This window comes from Rosa rugosa, chromosome 6, assembly GCF_958449725.1.
Source record: "Rosa rugosa chromosome 6, drRosRugo1.1, whole genome shotgun sequence".
NCBI lineage: Eukaryota > Viridiplantae > Streptophyta > Magnoliopsida > Rosales > Rosaceae > Rosa > Rosa rugosa.
The window spans coordinates 21213257-21231744 of NC_084825.1; the positions used below are offsets into that span (position 1 = coordinate 21213257).

The following is an 18488-nucleotide window of genomic DNA, read 5'->3' on the forward strand; positions in this document are numbered from 1 at the left end:
TTGAAGTCAAAAATATTATACACGTACTAGACACGATTTTTATGTTTTTTTCCTTGTTTTACCCATATTATTGAACAAAAATGGATATAAATTAATATTTTAAAATTAAAAAATTTAATTGGTTAAAAATATTTTGCCGAACTTTTCAATGAACTATTTAAAGAAATGTCCAAATAATATACATACATATTTTTTACGTATTATACACGTCCCATTTTTTACTAACTGTGAAATTAACTACTTACAGTGAGCAAGATTTCTCGAATCCTTTTTCTTGCATCTATTGAAAATGGTGAGGCCTTGTATTTGTTGATTAGTTTTCCTTTGATCTCATCTGTTGTCAAAGTCGTATGGGTATTTGATGACGGTTATGATGATCCCTGCAAGAAAGTAACAAAAGTAAATCAATGCAAGGAACGAACAATTAACAAATCATGCAAAAATAAACTTATCAGTGATCGATGAGTTATCACATGAAAAGTTATGAAGGTAATTAAACTTGCATAATTCATTCTTTGAGATAGGATAAGAGCTCTAATAACTTTATCAAAGTCTGAACTAAAACATCGAATGCAGTGCTCGGGAGAAATTTTTATTTTTTTTGGACAAGATAAGAATGTAAGAACACATGAGCTAGCAGCCTAGCACTCGTACGTAGACAACTTTGGTTTTTTTGTTCCACTGTTTATTTTGGAGAGGTACTTTACTATTAATTTCAATGCAATTTCCCAGAATATAAAACTATTAAGTTTGCTATATATTAATATATGAAAAGTAGTTTTACCTTAACAGCCTTAAGTACCTCTCCAAAATAAACAGTATCACCTCCTGCTATGAGAACCAGATCATTGGTTGGTAAACAGAACAAATGACCATTCTTCCATCCTGAGCAATGTTTCTCAGTGCCCATATTACAAAGAAAGATGAAGCACTATCTAGACCGCTAGGCTGTGTTAATATTTCAATACATATGCCAAGTCTCCTCTTTTCTCCATTACTTATACCACTCAAATGCCAGTTCCCGATATGAGTCTCAGCACAATCTTGAAGACCCATTTTGGTGAGGGACTCTTCCACAACCTCATTTTTCTATTGTTTTGTCATTTTGGAAGGAACCTCGCCCTTTTTGATGCTCTCTTGCCGACCGAGGAACTACTAGATTGGCTTGATGAGGGTCTCGGATGACCATGACTTTGATGTGAGTTTGCATTGCTTTTCTTTTTTTTTTTCCTTTCTATACTTGTTAGTTGGTTTGGATTTTTGTTGAAAATTCTGTTTGTTTGGTACCAAAGGCACTGGAGAAAGGAGGGTTTGTTATGTCAGAGGAACCTCATATTCTTAATGCTAATGCCGAGGAGGAACTACTATTTTTGTTTGATCGTCAAAGAAGTCGAGAAAAGGGTCTGGCGGGCCAGGTTCCTGAGGTGAGTTTGCATTTCTTTATTTTCTTCTTCTTCAGTAATTAATTTGTTTAGGTCTTTCTTAAAAATTCCCTTTGTTTGGTACACAAGGCACCAGAGGAACGAGGGTTTAGTATCGTGATAGATCCTCAACATTTGTGTTCAGAATGAGGGTTTGGTCTTTCAATGAGGCCACAAGGTTCAGAACTTACTTCCAGTAATGTCATTGCCAAATAAAATGTGTTTTGCAGTCCTTGTTCAACTTGAACATTACCGTGTCAAATGCCACTCCTTTCAATCCTGACTGTAATATCAAGAGTTCCAAGACTTTTTCTCTCGTTTTGTTTAAGAATAGAGTTGGCTTGTAATTTCTCTGGTAGATATACTTTTCTCACTGAAACCAACTCATAGGCCTGCTGTCCCAAATGAAGGGAACAAAAAAAACTAATGGATTCTGTAGTTCTAAACCTAGAAAACAAGAACAGTCGGGAACTGCTTTATTCTAATCAAAATTTTCTATGAACATGGTCAAAAAAATACACATGTATCACTAGTGAAAAAAGAATTTCAACGAATATTGGGTCCTCTGCACTCCTCAAAAACTCAGTACCATCTTTGCCGCTCTAAATGAGAAGTTTAATCTTTCGTATGCTAGTCAGCTGCAAGTGCTTGAAAGCTTCTTTATCTTTCACCCACTTCTATGAGTATATCTATTCAGTCAGAGAAAAATACCAACAAAAATCCGTCTTTTCACGAACCGTGCTGTTGCTGTTAGAAAGAATAGAGCTTAGCCTCAGTCTTCGAGAATCTTTTCCCTCTCCCAAGTTGAGAAATAGCAAGATCAGTAGATGACTGATAACTGGAGGGAGTTGGAATTGGAATGAGAATTAGAGTATTTCAATCGCATACTAGACTTTCTATCCCCCAAGCGTCTTCTGCTTGTATCCATACTTCATTCTTTCAAACAATTTCTCTTTTGTTTTCCTTTTCTTGTCCATCTTTAGCCTATATCTCTCTTCCCTCTCCCTCTCATAAATTCCTTGCCAATGCACTTCCCCAGTTAATGGCCACAACCACATCTCCCTCGGATGGTCACCATCATCTGCTGCTTCTGCTAAATCTTCATCCATACTCTTCAGTAACGTACTATTGAAATATTTTGCCCACATGAATCCTTTGCGTTGCTCAACTGGGTGCTGCTCTTCCAGTGAACCCGAGAGCGGATCTATGTAAACCATCGTTCGTGCACTATGATAAGCCCAGACATTGACAAGAAGTTCTAACACCCGACAGTAACAATGTCTTTGCTGTTCATAATTAAAAAAAGTAAAGTGAATGGAAAGCTTCTAGTTGAACCGAAAAGATACACACAAAAAGACCTAATAAACATACCTCAGGTTCCGAAGAACCCAACAGGCAGATATTTCTCTTGGTAGAGTTGGTGTGCAATGCATCAAGCGAATCAACAAACATCCTGCAATTCAAATTCAAAATTTCAGTTATGCATCTGCAAGTTCCTTTTTGTGTCAAAAGATGTGACTCATAAACCCAGGACATGCTCTCTATATTGCTATATTACCGAGAAAACATCACGAACTCAAGGAAGGAGCGAGTTGGCATCACCCAGCTATGCAAGGCAGACCAGTGACCACCATCCTCTGGCATGGGAGGAAGAGCTTCAGCATTAGACGGCAAGACATACATCAAGCGAAATGCATCTTCAAAAATATTTCTGCAAGCATTTTGGGTGGAAAAAAAGTTATGTTCAAAGAACATCTATATTCATAAATTGATAGAACTATAAGACCAACTAATCCCGTATAATAATTACAGTGTGAAAACATAAAACGCTAAATGCTCATATCTGTGGTGGGTGCCTATGTGTGCACGTTTTGCACTAGCACAATTTTTGAAAATGATCTCTTGGATAATTCAGGAAAAACAAAAACCTATATGAGCCTCAAGTTCTGATACAAAATCTTCGCATATCCATTGTTCAAGCGAGTATCCTTACAACATGCAATCACATTAAATTCAGGAGGCCTTCACAGAGTAGTGAACTAGTGACAAGTATAACACCTTCACCCAAGTTAACTAAGAAAACAATAATATAGTTCAATAATGTTTCATATTATATACCTGCAATGCCCCTCATTCAAGATGTCACATGCGGACCAAAAAGTGAGTGCATCTTTGCTTCCTGTAACCCCACCATTCCTGTTCAAGCATGACCAAAAGTATATCACATCTCCTTTCGTGTTGTCTTGAATTGCTTGTTCCAAAACTCTTTCAGCTTTCTTGGACAAAGATACCTGCTTTAGGAAACAATAATGAATATGATGGAAAACAATAGAACAATGTATACATGCATGCAGGCCATTGATACGATGGAAAAACAAAGTATCAGATTCATTGTATAGATACATCCATACAGATACACTCTCAGAGTGTGGGGTGGGCCCCTATGAGACTGACCATATAGTTTTAAATTAAAATTTCCATCAGCAATTAGAAATACCTTTCTACCAGCAGCACGCCAAGACTGAAACCCAATCCAAGGTCGTTTATGAATGTTATCCACCTTGTTTGCAATAGCAAACATTCCTCCAATCTCACAGAGAACATTACGATAGTAAGTTTCATTCAATACGGGAAGCCGGTCAACGGCATTCACATCATCTGATTTTGATCTTCGTGCTTTTGTAGACTAACAGATACATTTGCCGGATACAAACAAATAAGAAAACACAGTCAGATACAAAGTATTATTTGGAATTCAAAAGAGAAACAGAGTATTTGAAAATAACTCACAAGACTTAGCCCACGGTACAATGAACCATGGTGCAAGAATGGCCAGCTCCCGGATCCAATGTATATCTCATAAATGCACACTGGCTGGCCTGTCCTCTCAAGTTCCCCCTCATCCCTCTCATTTGCTTCAAACTTAAGCTTTTCAGCTTTTCGGGCATTACGATATATGTCATCCCATTGACCAGGATCACTCTCCATTCTTTCTGCTAGCTACAAGTAAGTAAATGATTTACTGGTCAAGATTACATTAACACATAAAGGCAGTGACCTAGACTTACATGTAATTTCAGGAAATACTATACCTCCTCCATTTCTAGCCTCTCATATTCTTCAGAAAGTTCAATTTCCCTCAAGATGTCCCAATCTAGTTGAGTTGGATTATCGCGTGCCAAATTCTCAGTTCCATTCTCAGAGGTGTTTGTTGAGTAAGAAAATCCGGAAAACTCTTGTTCAAGAGAATGAATAACAGAAGAGTTTTCCACGGATGCCTGATTCTCATTAATGTTTCCAGTACCATAATCTATTTCACTCCCGAACAAATTCCATTCCCATGTACCCTGTTGAAGCTGGTAGAATGGACCTGGCAGCAGAGCATCTGATGGAAAATTTAGTACACTCTCCAGAAGCCTTGCATAACCAGTTATGGATTCTGATGCAAGCAGGTTCATAGCAATCAGTCTTCCAGAGGAAGCAACTGTTCGAGCAAACTTAGAAAGTTTCCCGTTTGAAATCATTTGCGAGAATGCCTTCAGTAAAGCATCAGGATCATGTCTTGGAAAAAATACTGTGTGAACTCCATCGACTAACTACAATTTCATAAATAGAAAAGACAGTGAAACAGAACCCCACATAAGCAATACACTATCAAGACAAGAAAAATTTGCAGGACTCACATATTTCTTCAGGACAGGAAAATCAGGTGCAATAACTGGGATTCCAAAAGTCATGGCACGGATAAGCAATGGAGGAAAACCCTGTACATCTTGTGAAGAACCATAGAGAACAATATCTGCCATTAATAACACACTATTGACGTCATCATTCAAGCCGTAATGCCTTACAGAACCTTGAAGAAGTCCTAGACGTGAAGCAACTTCCTGCACAAGAGGACAAGAGATCAAAATGTGTTTTATACTTCGTCCTATGAACTGATGCCAGTGGTAAGACGTATCAGAAGGTTGACCAGAGTACTATCACGAAAAACTAGAAAAAGACTTCACTTTGAGTAACATTACCACACTGGGAGTCTCATTGGGATTTAAAAATAATAATAATAATAATAACAAAAAATAAATAAATAAACAAAACCAAAACAAATTTGAGTCACAGTTGGCAAGACTTTGGTTAGGAAATGGGAGACACTTAAATGCACTTAGATCATATGCAAGAACCTCAAAATGTCATAACTATTGTGACAACAACATATCTTAGTAGGCATGATTCAAATTAACTACCTGGAATGCATCATCATATCCATCGGATGAATTACCAAATAAAAAAACAAATTTGAACAACCCTTCTGCATCTTTCCTCCTTGCATATTCTATTAGAAGTGGTCCTATAGAATGCATCGCTACAGCATAGTCCCATGAAAGCTCATTGAAGAAAAAAGAACTTCCGACAACTAGAACCAACATATCATCTTCACTGAATCTGTTGTTCTTCCTCAATTGATTCTTGGAGTGGGTTTTACTGTAGCTTTCGGCAGCCCAAACATCGACAGGGGATCCAGGAATGACAAAAAAGTTTCCAGTGTCAAGGACACTGTATAACATCTGATACAGGAGACAAACACAATCATAAGAAACATTGAGAGAAAAAGAAAAATTAACAATCAATTTGCAAGAATCAAAGAATAAGGTTGCAACCAAAAAAAATATTATTAAAAAAAAACAGGTGACATGTTTACCGGCAAAGTGAAATCTGGAAACACCACAACATTAGCTCTGCTAAGAACACTTTTCCAATGAGAAACAAGATGTGTCCAGCCCATTTCCGCATACGATGGTAGACGCTTGGCAAGTGTATCTTCTTGAATTATCCATATCAGTGGTACTGAACAAAAAGGCTCCTGCATAAGACTGCATGAATCTAAAACTTACTAGTCATCGCATGTCCAACTTGAGCAATTTTATATATGCAATTCCTTATATGCATCTTAGTTTGAGTATGCTTTTCTTTTTTCCTTTTTTCATTTTTCTTTTTGTGACTAGAAAGTATGCTTTTAATATGCTTGACTTGTATAGGAAGCTGTCATAAAGAAATAAGAAGAGAAAAAGATAACTGAACAAAGCAAAAACTGTATAGAATTATTTATATTGTTTACCAGAAAATTGAAGAGTTACAAGGAACAAAAATTAGCTTCAAGAACTAAGCAATAGCACTTTAATTACTCTTCACAAATCACCTCTCAGTAACCATAATGTTTCATCCCCAAATGTATTTATACTAGTGAAGTTCTGCTTATGGAAAGAAATATAGTAAAACATTTCCTACACATCATAAAATATTCCACCAGTCTAACATTGGAAAATAGTCAAAATACAATAACTTCTCAATATTACCCAAATACATAGATCAAACTTATTGAACCTTTATTTCTACATTGGATCTAAAGTTTCCATGCTTACGACCAATTGAAGTGGGATCCAACAATTCCAGATGTTAATATGATCAGACACTGGAACTACTTTTTTTTTTTTTTTAGTAAATCAAATAAAGCAAAAGCCATCAAGGTAGGGCATGCCACAGAAATCCCTTGCACATAATTATAAAACCATATAATTCAGCCAGCTACAAAAAGAATGTAAACCAAGCCCACCTTGAAATGAGTTCTTTTGCTTCAAGGGAGTCAACAATAAGACCTTCAAAACTGTAGAAATGAAATATGTCAATTAACTCAGAAAGATAACCAAAACTGAAACACTTATACCCAGCTAAATAATAGGCGGACATACATTGACCAATCAATAAGGCTGTATTTCTCCGGAGCTAAAATGGATATTGGCCCACCATGTTCCTCCCACATTTTACGTGCTTTACCATTCGCTGTGGAAAATATCTGTCATATAGGCATTGAGAGATTGCATCAGTAGCAATTCAGAACAGTTACTTATGCTTATTAATGATTAAATTTAACAACATAATTGTACATCAATCTGCAGTTCAACTTCTTTTAACAACATGAAAATATGCTGCTACCAATGAATATGATAAATAATGCCAGCCACTTCCCCAACAATATACAAGATCATCTTGCTTTGTACCATCCAAACCGTCATATACAACCTTCTACTTCAATTCTACAAGCTTCCCTTACTAATGACTTAATTTAACAACAGAAGTACAGAACTGTACATCATTTGCAGTTCAACTTTTTTAATCAAATGAGAAGTGCTACTACAAAGGAATAAGATAATGAAATACCAGCCACTAATATTATACAAGAATCCATGCCGCTCACAATATAACCTTCTAATTTAATTCCATAAGCTTCCTTTATTAACGACTTAATCTAGCAACAGAACTGTACATCAATTTGCAGTTCAACTTCTTTATCAACATGAAAATATGCTACCACCAATGAATAAGATAAAGAATACCAGCCACCCCCTTGGACAGCACTAAATGCATGGCTCCAGAATCACCAAGAACAGATCAAGAACCATAAACAACTTTTTCCTTTTGGCCATTATTGGGGGCTTCATTTTAATCTGGATTGGCAGGCAGCTGTTTTGCAACTTTAAATTGATATAAAGCCAGATATTCTATAAATGTTTCTAGCTATTTACAGTGTAAGTTTCTAGCTATTTTCAGTGAACAGCTTGTTCACTACATAACTGTATTATACTGATAAATTTATTTAGTTTCGTCGGGAAAAGAAAAAAAGACATACAGAACAACTCACCTTCAGCCTATAACCCAATTTCTTGATATTCTTCATCACAGTAATCAACATCAAGGAATGTGGATCCTTCTTCATGTTTCCCAAGATCTGACATCATCAAATGTATGCATAACCAATATGAAAAGCAACTAAGTGCACATAAATAAAAAGAAACCCATTTGTGGCAAGCATTGTATCCAAAAATATTGAGGCACCTAAACCTCGATCTAATGATCAAGGAGGTAACAATAAGATTCAACTATGAAAGGCTGTTATGAAGTACTTCTAATAGAGTACATAGAATGAGATCAATATCTGATTTGAAGCGGCCAATAGATTTAGCCTACTTATCAAAAACCTGAATTTGCCAGAGATGTATATTTAAGTCAAATAGATCACAAGCAAAACAAAAGGGATCTAAGGAATACTTCATATCAAGACAGAAAATAGTTTATTGTTCAAGGCATCCAAAAAAACCTGCAGACTGCAGATATAACTTCTTGAAAATGAACATGCATAGAACACATAGCAAAACACTACATAAATACCCAACAAATGCGAATAAACTTGTAAAACCCCACAAAAAACTGGTAAGTTAAGGAAGACCCATATTCTAGTGTAACATCTCTCGGGAATAAATTAGTTTTTTTTTTTTCTAGAAGAGTCAGGAATAAATTATTTTTCACCTTGTGTTCCAGATTTTTTAAATAAATCATGTTGCAGATCTGACATATTATCCTCTTCCCAATTCAAAAGCACAAAACCTTCTCACATACTGTAAACAATTCAATGAACTTTTCTAAAATGGGTTTCTCACTCTACTAAGCAAGTTGACGAGGAACTAAGATCCTGGTCGGAAGTCAATCATATCCACATCAGCACAGAGTGTCTTCCACATTGACATGTTGTGCACCCTCCCTCCTTAATATTTGCAGCAATGGGCATTCAAACTTTTAAAAAACATAACCACAACACAACTCATTTACCACCGCTATACTTTCTGTATCTATGCAAAATTATCTCTCAATGTACTGTCAACCAGTTTTTGAACCAATCTTTCTCGACTCGCCATATCATAAGGATTTCTTCCTCTTACGCCTTAATTAAGACTAGTTATCCTCTGCTTAGAATCATCTACTTGTTCCAATCTGACCACATTTTTCCATATCTCGGTATCTAGACTTGAGAAGCGGATACTAAGTATTCGTCTTAACTGAGGAGAACTAGGTGATAACAAACAAATAAACTTTTGAACCATTGAAAACTTGTGCCGAAAGATACTGCAAACCACTAAATTCTACCTCATTTATTTCCTTTCTATTTTATTTAGAAACCAAATCTCTTTCATTTTCAAAAACGTGATTAACAGACTAAAACCAGACTTGGATAGAAATGATTTACTAATTTCTATTAAGAGATGCATTCTCAAATTCAGAAAAAAAGCGACCAAAGTCGAAGCAAAAGCAGCAAGCCAGTAACACTCACAAGCGCTAGCCTCGGCGGCCGGACACCAATCCTGGGCTCGTTCCGAGCCCCGTCGAGCCCATCAGCCTGGACGAACCTCTGAGAAACCCTTCCAGGCACAAACCTCAAGGTGCTCCCGAACTTCAAGCCGTCCCTCAACAACCGCCCTCTCTCACTCCCTTGCCTGAAGACCGAAGTCATGGAGCTCTGCAACAGCATCGTCGCCGCCGCGAAGCCGAACAGGACGAAGATGAGGACGGAATAGAACGCCGACTTTCCTCCCTTGCGGTAGAAGCGGTGATGCGGTCGGTGGCGCAGGGACGAAAGGCCGCGATCCACTAAGCTCCGGTCCCGGCCGCGGTGGTGGCTAGGGTTAGGGTTCCGTTTGAATGGAAAACGATCGCGAATCGAGTGGAAGCCTAGATCGTTACCGCCGGCACCGCCATTGTCGTCGAGGATGGGCGGAGGAGCCGAAGAGTTCCGGCCCATGGATTCTGATTCTGCTTCGTTTGGCTATTCTACCGGGAAAGTGAGTGAAGGCGTCAGAGGTTTGGAGAGAAAGTGAAGGTGACGGTGGTGGTGACTGGGCGAGGTGGCATGAACAGAAGGAAACTCGAGTGAGGATCTTCTCTCTGTTTTTTTCTTTTTTTTCTTTCTTTCTTCGAGCAACTGAAATTTGAATCAAATTACGTCAATTACATAAAAGGGCAAAAAGCAAACGCGTTTTCAACTTCCATTATGGAAAAAATAAATTAAAAAATGACTACTTTATATTTTTTTTCTCAAAAAATAAAATAATAATAATAAAAATAAAATAAATAAATAGAAATTACTACTTTCTCAAAAAAAAAAAAAATAACTACGATGGTCTACTCACTCGAGAGAATGATTTTTTTTTTTAAAGTACTGTAACAACCGGACTAAAAATGTTATAATAAAAAAAAATGCGACGTAGTAGAACTCTGCTAGAGTTGAGAGATGGTCGTTTCCTTTGGGGATGACGTTGCAGCATCTCCCATCCTCTCCGCTGGGATCTACGTCATCTACCCAACATCACCTCTAATGCGACTCCCATTTCCTTCTCTCTTCCCTTCTTTTCTCAAGAAAATGAGGATTTTAAACTTGGGGTTTCCATCTAATCAGGGCCGTCTCAAACTTTTCGGAGGCCCGTGTGAAAACTTAAAATGCGGCCCTCTAGGTTTTAGTCTTATATGAAAATATTATGAAGAAAAAATTATTGATAACTCATCAAATTCATAGCTAAAACTTATACTTCAAAAATACCAAATATTCAATTAAAATGTAAAGTTTGCACCCAAGATAAATTACAAAAGATCTCACATAAAACCCTCAACAACTTCGTTGCCATTCCCATTCTCTCCAGTATTATCAACCGATTTCTTCCTATCAGTGTGCTCTTCATTGACTAAATGTTCACCCAAACCTTATTTCTCTGGTAATGATCGAACCTATCAAGACTTCCCTTTAAAGAAGGGCCCTAATTCATATTATTTTTAATATAAGAATTTTTTTTGATTGAAAGAGGTCAGCCCATTATATTGATTCAGCAAGCAGTACAAAAACGAAACACCCCTATGGGGTCGACAGAAAGAATCGTTTCTCAGAGTACCCTGAGACTCCTATTCTAAAACAAGAACAAGAACCCAATATACCCCAAGTACACCCACCTTTTAGAAAGTTCACGCACCATTATTTCTAACAAAGACCAAAAGATCTCCGAAGCAAGGATAAAAAACCCTTAGAGACCATGATCTTTGCGACCTAGCAAAAATCAAGCAACATTTGGAGTAGAGGATGACTTGTCGCCATCCACTCCATCTTCATTCATCAAGACCTCCTAAACAGAGAGCCTCTGATTCACCTTAACCCAAAAGGAAGTCCATTTAATCCATACAGCCCAAACTGATCCTGTTCCATTCCAAAGCCCAGAATGACTACGTATCCCATTGCCATGCCCAACCAAGCCCACGGAAGCAAACCCTAGAAGAGAAAAAGATCTCCCCCACAGTATTGCCGTCGTTGTGACCATGGGTAGGCCGCCACCACAAAATGTCGCCGTCATGGATCCGCCACCACCTTTGCCGGCAGGGAAACACAGGAGACCCAAACCTGCAAAACCGTTGTCGCTCATCAGAGCCAGCCTCGAGCAAACCCAGTCACCGGTCGCCTCTGATCCGCTTGTCACTGGCAAGATTGAAGGCGAGGAGCAACGCACCATCACGGCCCAGATGGCCATCATCTGAGGTTTCGATCCCCCAAGGAGATGAACCCGATCGAAACTTGAAGAGCACCGTGGAATCCCGCCGTGGCCATCAAGGAGATGAGTAGAAAGAGCAGCGCAGCCATCCTTCCATACCCAAGGTACAGGGCCACTTCGTAGCCGAGAAATCTCTCTGTCGAGAGTCAGGGAGTTTGTAGCGCCGCCGCCAATCAACGATGGTGATGACCTTAGGGTTGCACTCGAGGGAGAAAGAGAGAGCATCTTTTTAAAATATTGTTTACTATTTTTAATATAAGAATTGAACATACTATTAGGAAGATTATACTATTAGGAAGATTATACAAATTGAACTATTAAATAATAATTGAAGAAATACTAAGCAAAATATTTATTCATTTCTGATCCACAAATCAATTAATCATACTTGAGTATCAAGTAGTCATACTTGAGTCGTGACTAGGGTCTAGAAATTACTGATGAGAATATGCGATTCATTGTGCTTCAAAGTCTCTAATTGAATAATGAAGACTTGAAGTGGGACTGTGGGAGTCTACGAGAGAACTGGGTCTACTCTAATTTGAAATTTTTTAGAGCAATCAGAGAATGAAAAATTATAAACATTAAAAAAAGATAGATGGGAAGTAATAAAGAGGCCACTGAGAATTGAGGAGGGACTCAGGGGAGAGAGATTGAACACAGGAAAAAAAAAGGCCCTACTCCGTACTGTTTTTTATATTTAATTATATAAACATAAAGCCTTGACCCAAAAATTGTGGCCCTGTGCTGTCGCACTTCTTGCACAGCATCAGAGACGACTCTGCATCTAATCATGGCATGAAGGCTTCTTCTCTTTTCAGTGATGAGCAGAGGGTGGTCTATGGCGGTATGAGGGTGGATCATAAGCCTATTTATGTGGATCTGGCAATGCTAAGAGGCTGGATACGAGTCTGGGATCCTAGTCTCTAGTTGAATTCATGGAATTTAGACCTTAGCTCAAGGTCTGATGGATTGATGTGGTAGTCGGCGGATTTTGTTGGCTTGGAAGGAGGTGTCGGCGTTGGAGTGGGAAGTGCTCTGATCAAGGACCGACATATCCATTCGGATTTGTTGGACATGCACACCAAATCGATAGATGGGCATCTCCTCCTGGTTTGACCTTCTCTAGACTGCGTCTGCGACAAGGTTGCTTCACTTAGGAGGGGCCGATATGAATGGGAGGCGGCACAACGGTTCGTCTTGGATGGCTCGGGTGCCCGTAGCAATTCTAGATGGGCCAGGGCTTTTGCAATATATGCTTTACTAGGTTTAACTTTGGTGTGGAGGGTGACTTTTGGTGAAGCAGGTGGCGTGCTGGAATTTCGAGCAGGGCTTGGTTGGTGGCGGTGGTGTGCTGAATTGAGCCGAATTTGGGACCCGGATTGCACATTAATCTGGATCTTAGATCCGAGTTAGTTGCTCATTTTGTTCTGGTATTGGTTCTGGTTCTTGGGAGTTTGTCTGTTGACGTCCAAATTTCTGACACCCTCGGTCTCTTTCGATCTCCAGTGAGCGAATTACCTCTCATAACTATTCATATCATCGATCGGTTACGGTTATTGTTATTAATATTTTTACACTGCTCAAGTGACTTATGCAGTGCAGGCATTTCGGCATTTAGTCACGTCCTGGTTACTTTTCATTATGTTTCACTTCTTTTCTTTCGATGCTCTGCATTGCACTATGAATTCCTTAGTTTTATTGATAAACAATAGCTTCAAGAAGAAGATCACCTACAACCAGTGGCACCTAGGATGCGCATAACACCATTGGAGAAAAGCTGGAGGGGCGCAACAATCACGGTAGAAGATCGGAGTTTTTTCACCTTTTATTCTAGACTCGTTCAATGTTTTATACCCTTTTTTTTTTTTTTTGAGAATCAATGTTTTATTCCCTATACTAATCTATATAGTATATACGGAGAAAAAATAATGATCATTTATTGTCAATTGAATAATTTCTTGTCAAACTTATCCCTAGTGGTAAACTTATCAGTATCCCATATTTTTAATAGTTGATTCATCTAGGACTTGATGAATCTTAATCCCTATCCTTTTTTTTTTTTTTTAAAGGAACTTATCTCCTATTAATCCCTATAACTTCCAAATTAAGAACACATTCATCTTTTTCACTTCAAGCTCAAAGCCAAAAAAGAAGTTTTTAGAGAATGAGCTCTAGCTATGGTTTCCCATCGTCGAAAAGAGAAACCAGTACTAATGGCACAGTCATAGTACGCCTTCACCACATTTTTTTTTTTTTTTTGCATTTTTTGCACGTCTGCACCTTAAACCACAGTTTATGCACCTAAGCATCGAAATAAAGGTGCTGGGAAGGAAAAACCACGCCTTCCACGCTTTGAGGGGGGCCTAAGCGCACGCTTTTTAATACATTGGTTTGGCTCAAGAGCAATGAGATTAATTGGGGGGGGGGGGGGGAGGAGAGCTTTAGAAGTTAATCGAATGATTTGAAATCAAAGGGATTATGACCATTTAATTATAAGATGATTGAGAGTTCAAAATTCGAAAAACAGAGAGTCTATGAAAGGGTTTAGGGTTCTAAAATTATTTTTTATATTCTTTTCCCTCCTCGGAACAGTCATTGGGCGAAGGGCGGCCATGACAGATCTACGTAAAAATAACAAATAAGAATCCTTTGTTGATAAAAATTGCTTACCCAAAATGCCCCAACTATCTTGTACTAAATATATGCACACAAAGAGCTAAAGAAGCGTGATTTGAAGATGATTGGTACCATAGGCCAACACTTGTACACATAATTTTTTTTTTTTTTTTTTAAGATTATACACAGAATATTTGCATCTTTAGACTCTGAGCATCTCCAACAGATTCCCTATAAAATCTCTATTATGTGAATTTAAAAGTTAAAATCTCTATAATTTTTTTTTTAACAATTCCAACAACTTTTCTATCATATTAGTTTTCGTAACTGAAATGCACAGGGATAAATGGTTTTGAAGTTAAAGCGTCAAGCAGTTGCAAAAGATAGGATCAGTGCCTTTCCACATGCACTTGTTAGTCATATACTTTCATTCCTTCAAACTATATATGTTGTGAGGACATCCTAACACAAGAGCTCTTGAAAACTCAGAGCTCCGCATACTGAAACCTATGGTTTCGAGCAGCAAAGCGGCTATGTCAGTTTCGATCCTTGCCTTCCAGAGGACATCTTTCGGCATCGATCTCGTCTGGTGCATGTCGGGCTTATGCAGCAGTGGGAAGTCGGGCTTGAAGGCGAGGTGGCGTCGAGTATGGATATGCGGCTCTTGTTGTGGTGATCTGGGCTTCGAATTACAGGGAAGTTGTCTCCGGATCTCTACTTATTGGGACGTGAGGATCGTTGCCTATTGATTAGGTAGACGAAGGAGGCGCTTAGAACGTGCTTGGATCGAGCGGCTGCAACATCGGTAGAAGCAAGCTTTTGGCTGACAGGATAATTGTCGTGGGTTCGCATCTGGGTAGGTTGTCGGACTGATGTGGGTGCAGCAACAGCTCTGGCGGTCTTGCTAGGTTTCCGACAAGAATTGGTCTGGGTGCAAAATTTGAGGGTATGGGAATGGGTTGGGCCTGTTGGGTCAAGGCCACTTTCTCTCATCTCTTTGACTTGGGCTGGATTTGAAGTTGGGCCCTTTGGCGAGCTTGTTTGGGGCTGGACTCTACATAATCCCATTTTGAAGCTATTAACTGCAGATTCTGGTGGAGGGGTACACTAAGAGGTCTTTAGGCCCCAAGCCAGTCAGGACAGACGCGGAGAACTAGGGTTGTGTAGGAATAAATTTAGTTGCTAGTTGTTTTTCTTTGTATTTTCCTTTTGAATTTTAGTGTTTTACATTTTCTTTTTTGGATTTTAGTTTTTGCATGCATCTTCCTTTTAGAAGTTTGCTTGACTACGGTCATTGGAGCAACAAATGTAATTGGTGGTATTCGGATCCCCTAGACTGACCTTGTATGGTTGTTATGATCTTTGTTCACAGGAATATATTTCCTTTCCCCTCAAAAAAAAAAAAAATCTCCATCATATTATTTATAACTTATTATCCATGATTAGATATAGTAATATTTTTAAAGTTTTAAAAATGTAATCCAAAAGTTTATGAAGAGAGAAAAGAGTAAAACTTCCTGAAAAATATCCCCTATAATTTTAGAGTTTGCAATAAATATAGAGATTTTTGTTTTTTCTCTCTTCACTTTCTCTAAAATTGAGATAGATATAGGGAAGTTATTGGAGAAAAAAAAATGTTTATTTGCCGGTAAAATAGAGAACAAAAACAGATATAAGAAATCTGTTAAAGATACTCTTATACATATAAACCGACTAGAAGTTATTTCCATCACTTTCTCCATCTTCACCCAAAAGTTTTCATGTCTTTTAGATTTTTCATTATGTTTTCATTGAACACATCTTTTTTTTTTTTAATGTGGTAGAAAAAATAACAAAGAGAAGCCTATTGAGTAACCTACACTAAGTGAATCAAAATTAAAAGCATTAAGAGGGAGACATCGAGTTCATGTCTTATTTCCATCCACTGAGTGTTCCATTTAAGCCACACAATCCGCTATAAGTTAGCTGACACGCTACAAGTGTAGCGCGCAATTTAACCCTGCAAAATGTAGTTGTCAGTATAGAATAAGTAGGGATCGTTCTAGCCGGGGATTGAGGGTACACCTGTAATTGCAAAAACAAATAAATAATTAATAAAAAGTAAAAAGTATTATTTACAAAAATAAAACAAAGAATAAAAATATATACAAGTAAACACAAATAAGGGGGCTTTAGGATTTTTAAATTAAAAATTAAAAGAAACAAAAATAAAAATGTAAAATACATATACAAGGGTAAAACGCAAGGAAGAAAGATTAAAACCACATTCATATGCAAGAAATCCGATTACAATTCCTATAGTTGATTTTCTATGTCATGAGAAAGAAGTTGACCATGTGAAACGTTAGAAAGCAAACGATTTCCCATATTTTACTTTCCTTCAATATTTAATCTAAGTGAAAGCACCTAAATTAAATCTATTGAACATGCAATCATAGTCTAGAAAGCTAGCTACTCAAGAACTCATTTAATGCATGAAGAACAAACAAAGGATGTCAACCAAAGTGCACAACCTAGTATGAAAAAGTTCATCTATTTGCAATCCTCCTTAATTGATTTCGACTTTTGTCCAAAGCCTTTACTACTTATGATTTAGGTTCACAAAACTATTAGGTGAATTGTTAACCTAAATCTAGCACCAATTACATGCATATATCCTAAGTTGGCCACCAAAGAACACATACATATAAAAGTTTTCTATAATTCAAAATCAATTAAGCAATCTCACATAAGCAACATATAAATCAACATATTAAAATCACAACTTTATTTCAAAACATATAAACGGGCTTTAAACTTTGCCCTTAACGTCATGTTAACTAGAATTCATAACTCTACGAATCAAACAAAGGAAAACAAAAGAAAGTATGAAATACACCGTGAAAGATGGATGACAAGTCTTGAGACGAAGAACTTGAAGATCCTTGAAAGCAAGCAATCTTCTAGGGACGACACAAGGGTGGAGGGCAGCTAGGATCTTGATGTATTGCATGACTTCTTCTCCTCCTTGGTTGAGACGCAGAGCTTCTGAAGACTAGAGAATGGAGAGAATTTTTCTGATCGATGTTTATTTTCTTAGGGGGGGAGAGGTGTGTTAAGTGGTGGTGTGTAGAATTATGGGAGAAGTGGTGTGTTGTAATTGTGTTGTGGTGTAGAGAGGGGGGTATATATAGGGGAACAACAAAGTCTTCTCCAAGTTTCATGAATCTTCTTTTAATTTCCAAGAAATTTTCTGGTTGCTCCACACAGCTTCAACCAATCAATTAGCGCCATGTCAGCCCTGCTATGTCATCCAACCAATCAAAAATCTCCAAAATAAGTCCATAATCTTTTAAAATATATTATTGTCGAAATTCCCAAGATTTTATCTGATTTTTCTCTTAATTTTCGGTCAAAATACTCTTGAGTGAAAGTAGGAATGAATCTGGACTTGTTTTGGACATTTTCTCCCTTAAATCTCTCCATGGCGTCATTATCCTTGATCTTCTCTTGATTTTTGACGTTAACTCCATGATTTCCATCCATTTTTCACGGCAAAATATATATTCTCCCCAAAAATATCTCTTTTATGTCCAAAAACCCTAAATCAATTGGGCTTTTTCCCATTTTGCCGAAATCCACATTTAATCTAGAAGGATCTTGGGCTTTCTTGAGTCATCTTCAAGCCATGTGGTCTCCTAGTACCTTCAGGACTCCTCACATTTTGCCATTTGTCTTCATTTTTCCGACAATGCTTCCTAGTTGACTCAGGAGTCTTGCTTTGACAAAGTTTCCTATTTTGAACAGAATTTTTTGGTTGAATCAGGATTTCCTGGCTGGACCAGGAAAACTTCATTTCTTCATTTCAGCTCATTTTTGCAACTCTTGTGCCTTGCCTTAGCCCTTTCCCAACGTTCTCTAGCTTTTCTTTCTCCTTTAGGCTCATTTCAGCTCCATTTGCTCCATGGGACCTAAAAATAGAAACTTTTATTAAAATTACTAAAAATAGAAACTTCCTAAAGATAGAAACTTTTCTAAAGAAGAAGGATTT

The 18488-nt window shown here is 37.7% G+C and overlaps 1 protein-coding gene across 1 annotated transcript; it reads right to left on the reverse strand.

Moving 5' to 3' along the window:
• Positions 1–1871: 1871 nt before the first annotated feature.
• LOC133714969 (uncharacterized) lies at positions 1872–10230 on the reverse strand. Its single transcript, XM_062141256.1, has 14 exons — positions 9583–10230; positions 8119–8205; positions 7169–7272; positions 7033–7083; positions 6121–6292; positions 5666–5986; positions 5105–5308; positions 4514–5017; positions 4212–4421; positions 3919–4107; positions 3540–3712; positions 2980–3132; positions 2793–2874; positions 1872–2707 (listed from the first exon to the last, which is right to left on the reverse strand). The coding sequence occupies exons 1-14, from the start codon at positions 10048–10050 to the stop codon at positions 2318–2320; spliced, it is 3108 nt and encodes a 1035-aa protein (XP_061997240.1). The 5' UTR covers positions 10051–10230; the 3' UTR covers positions 1872–2317.
• Between the last annotated feature and the right edge of the window lie 8258 nt (positions 10231–18488).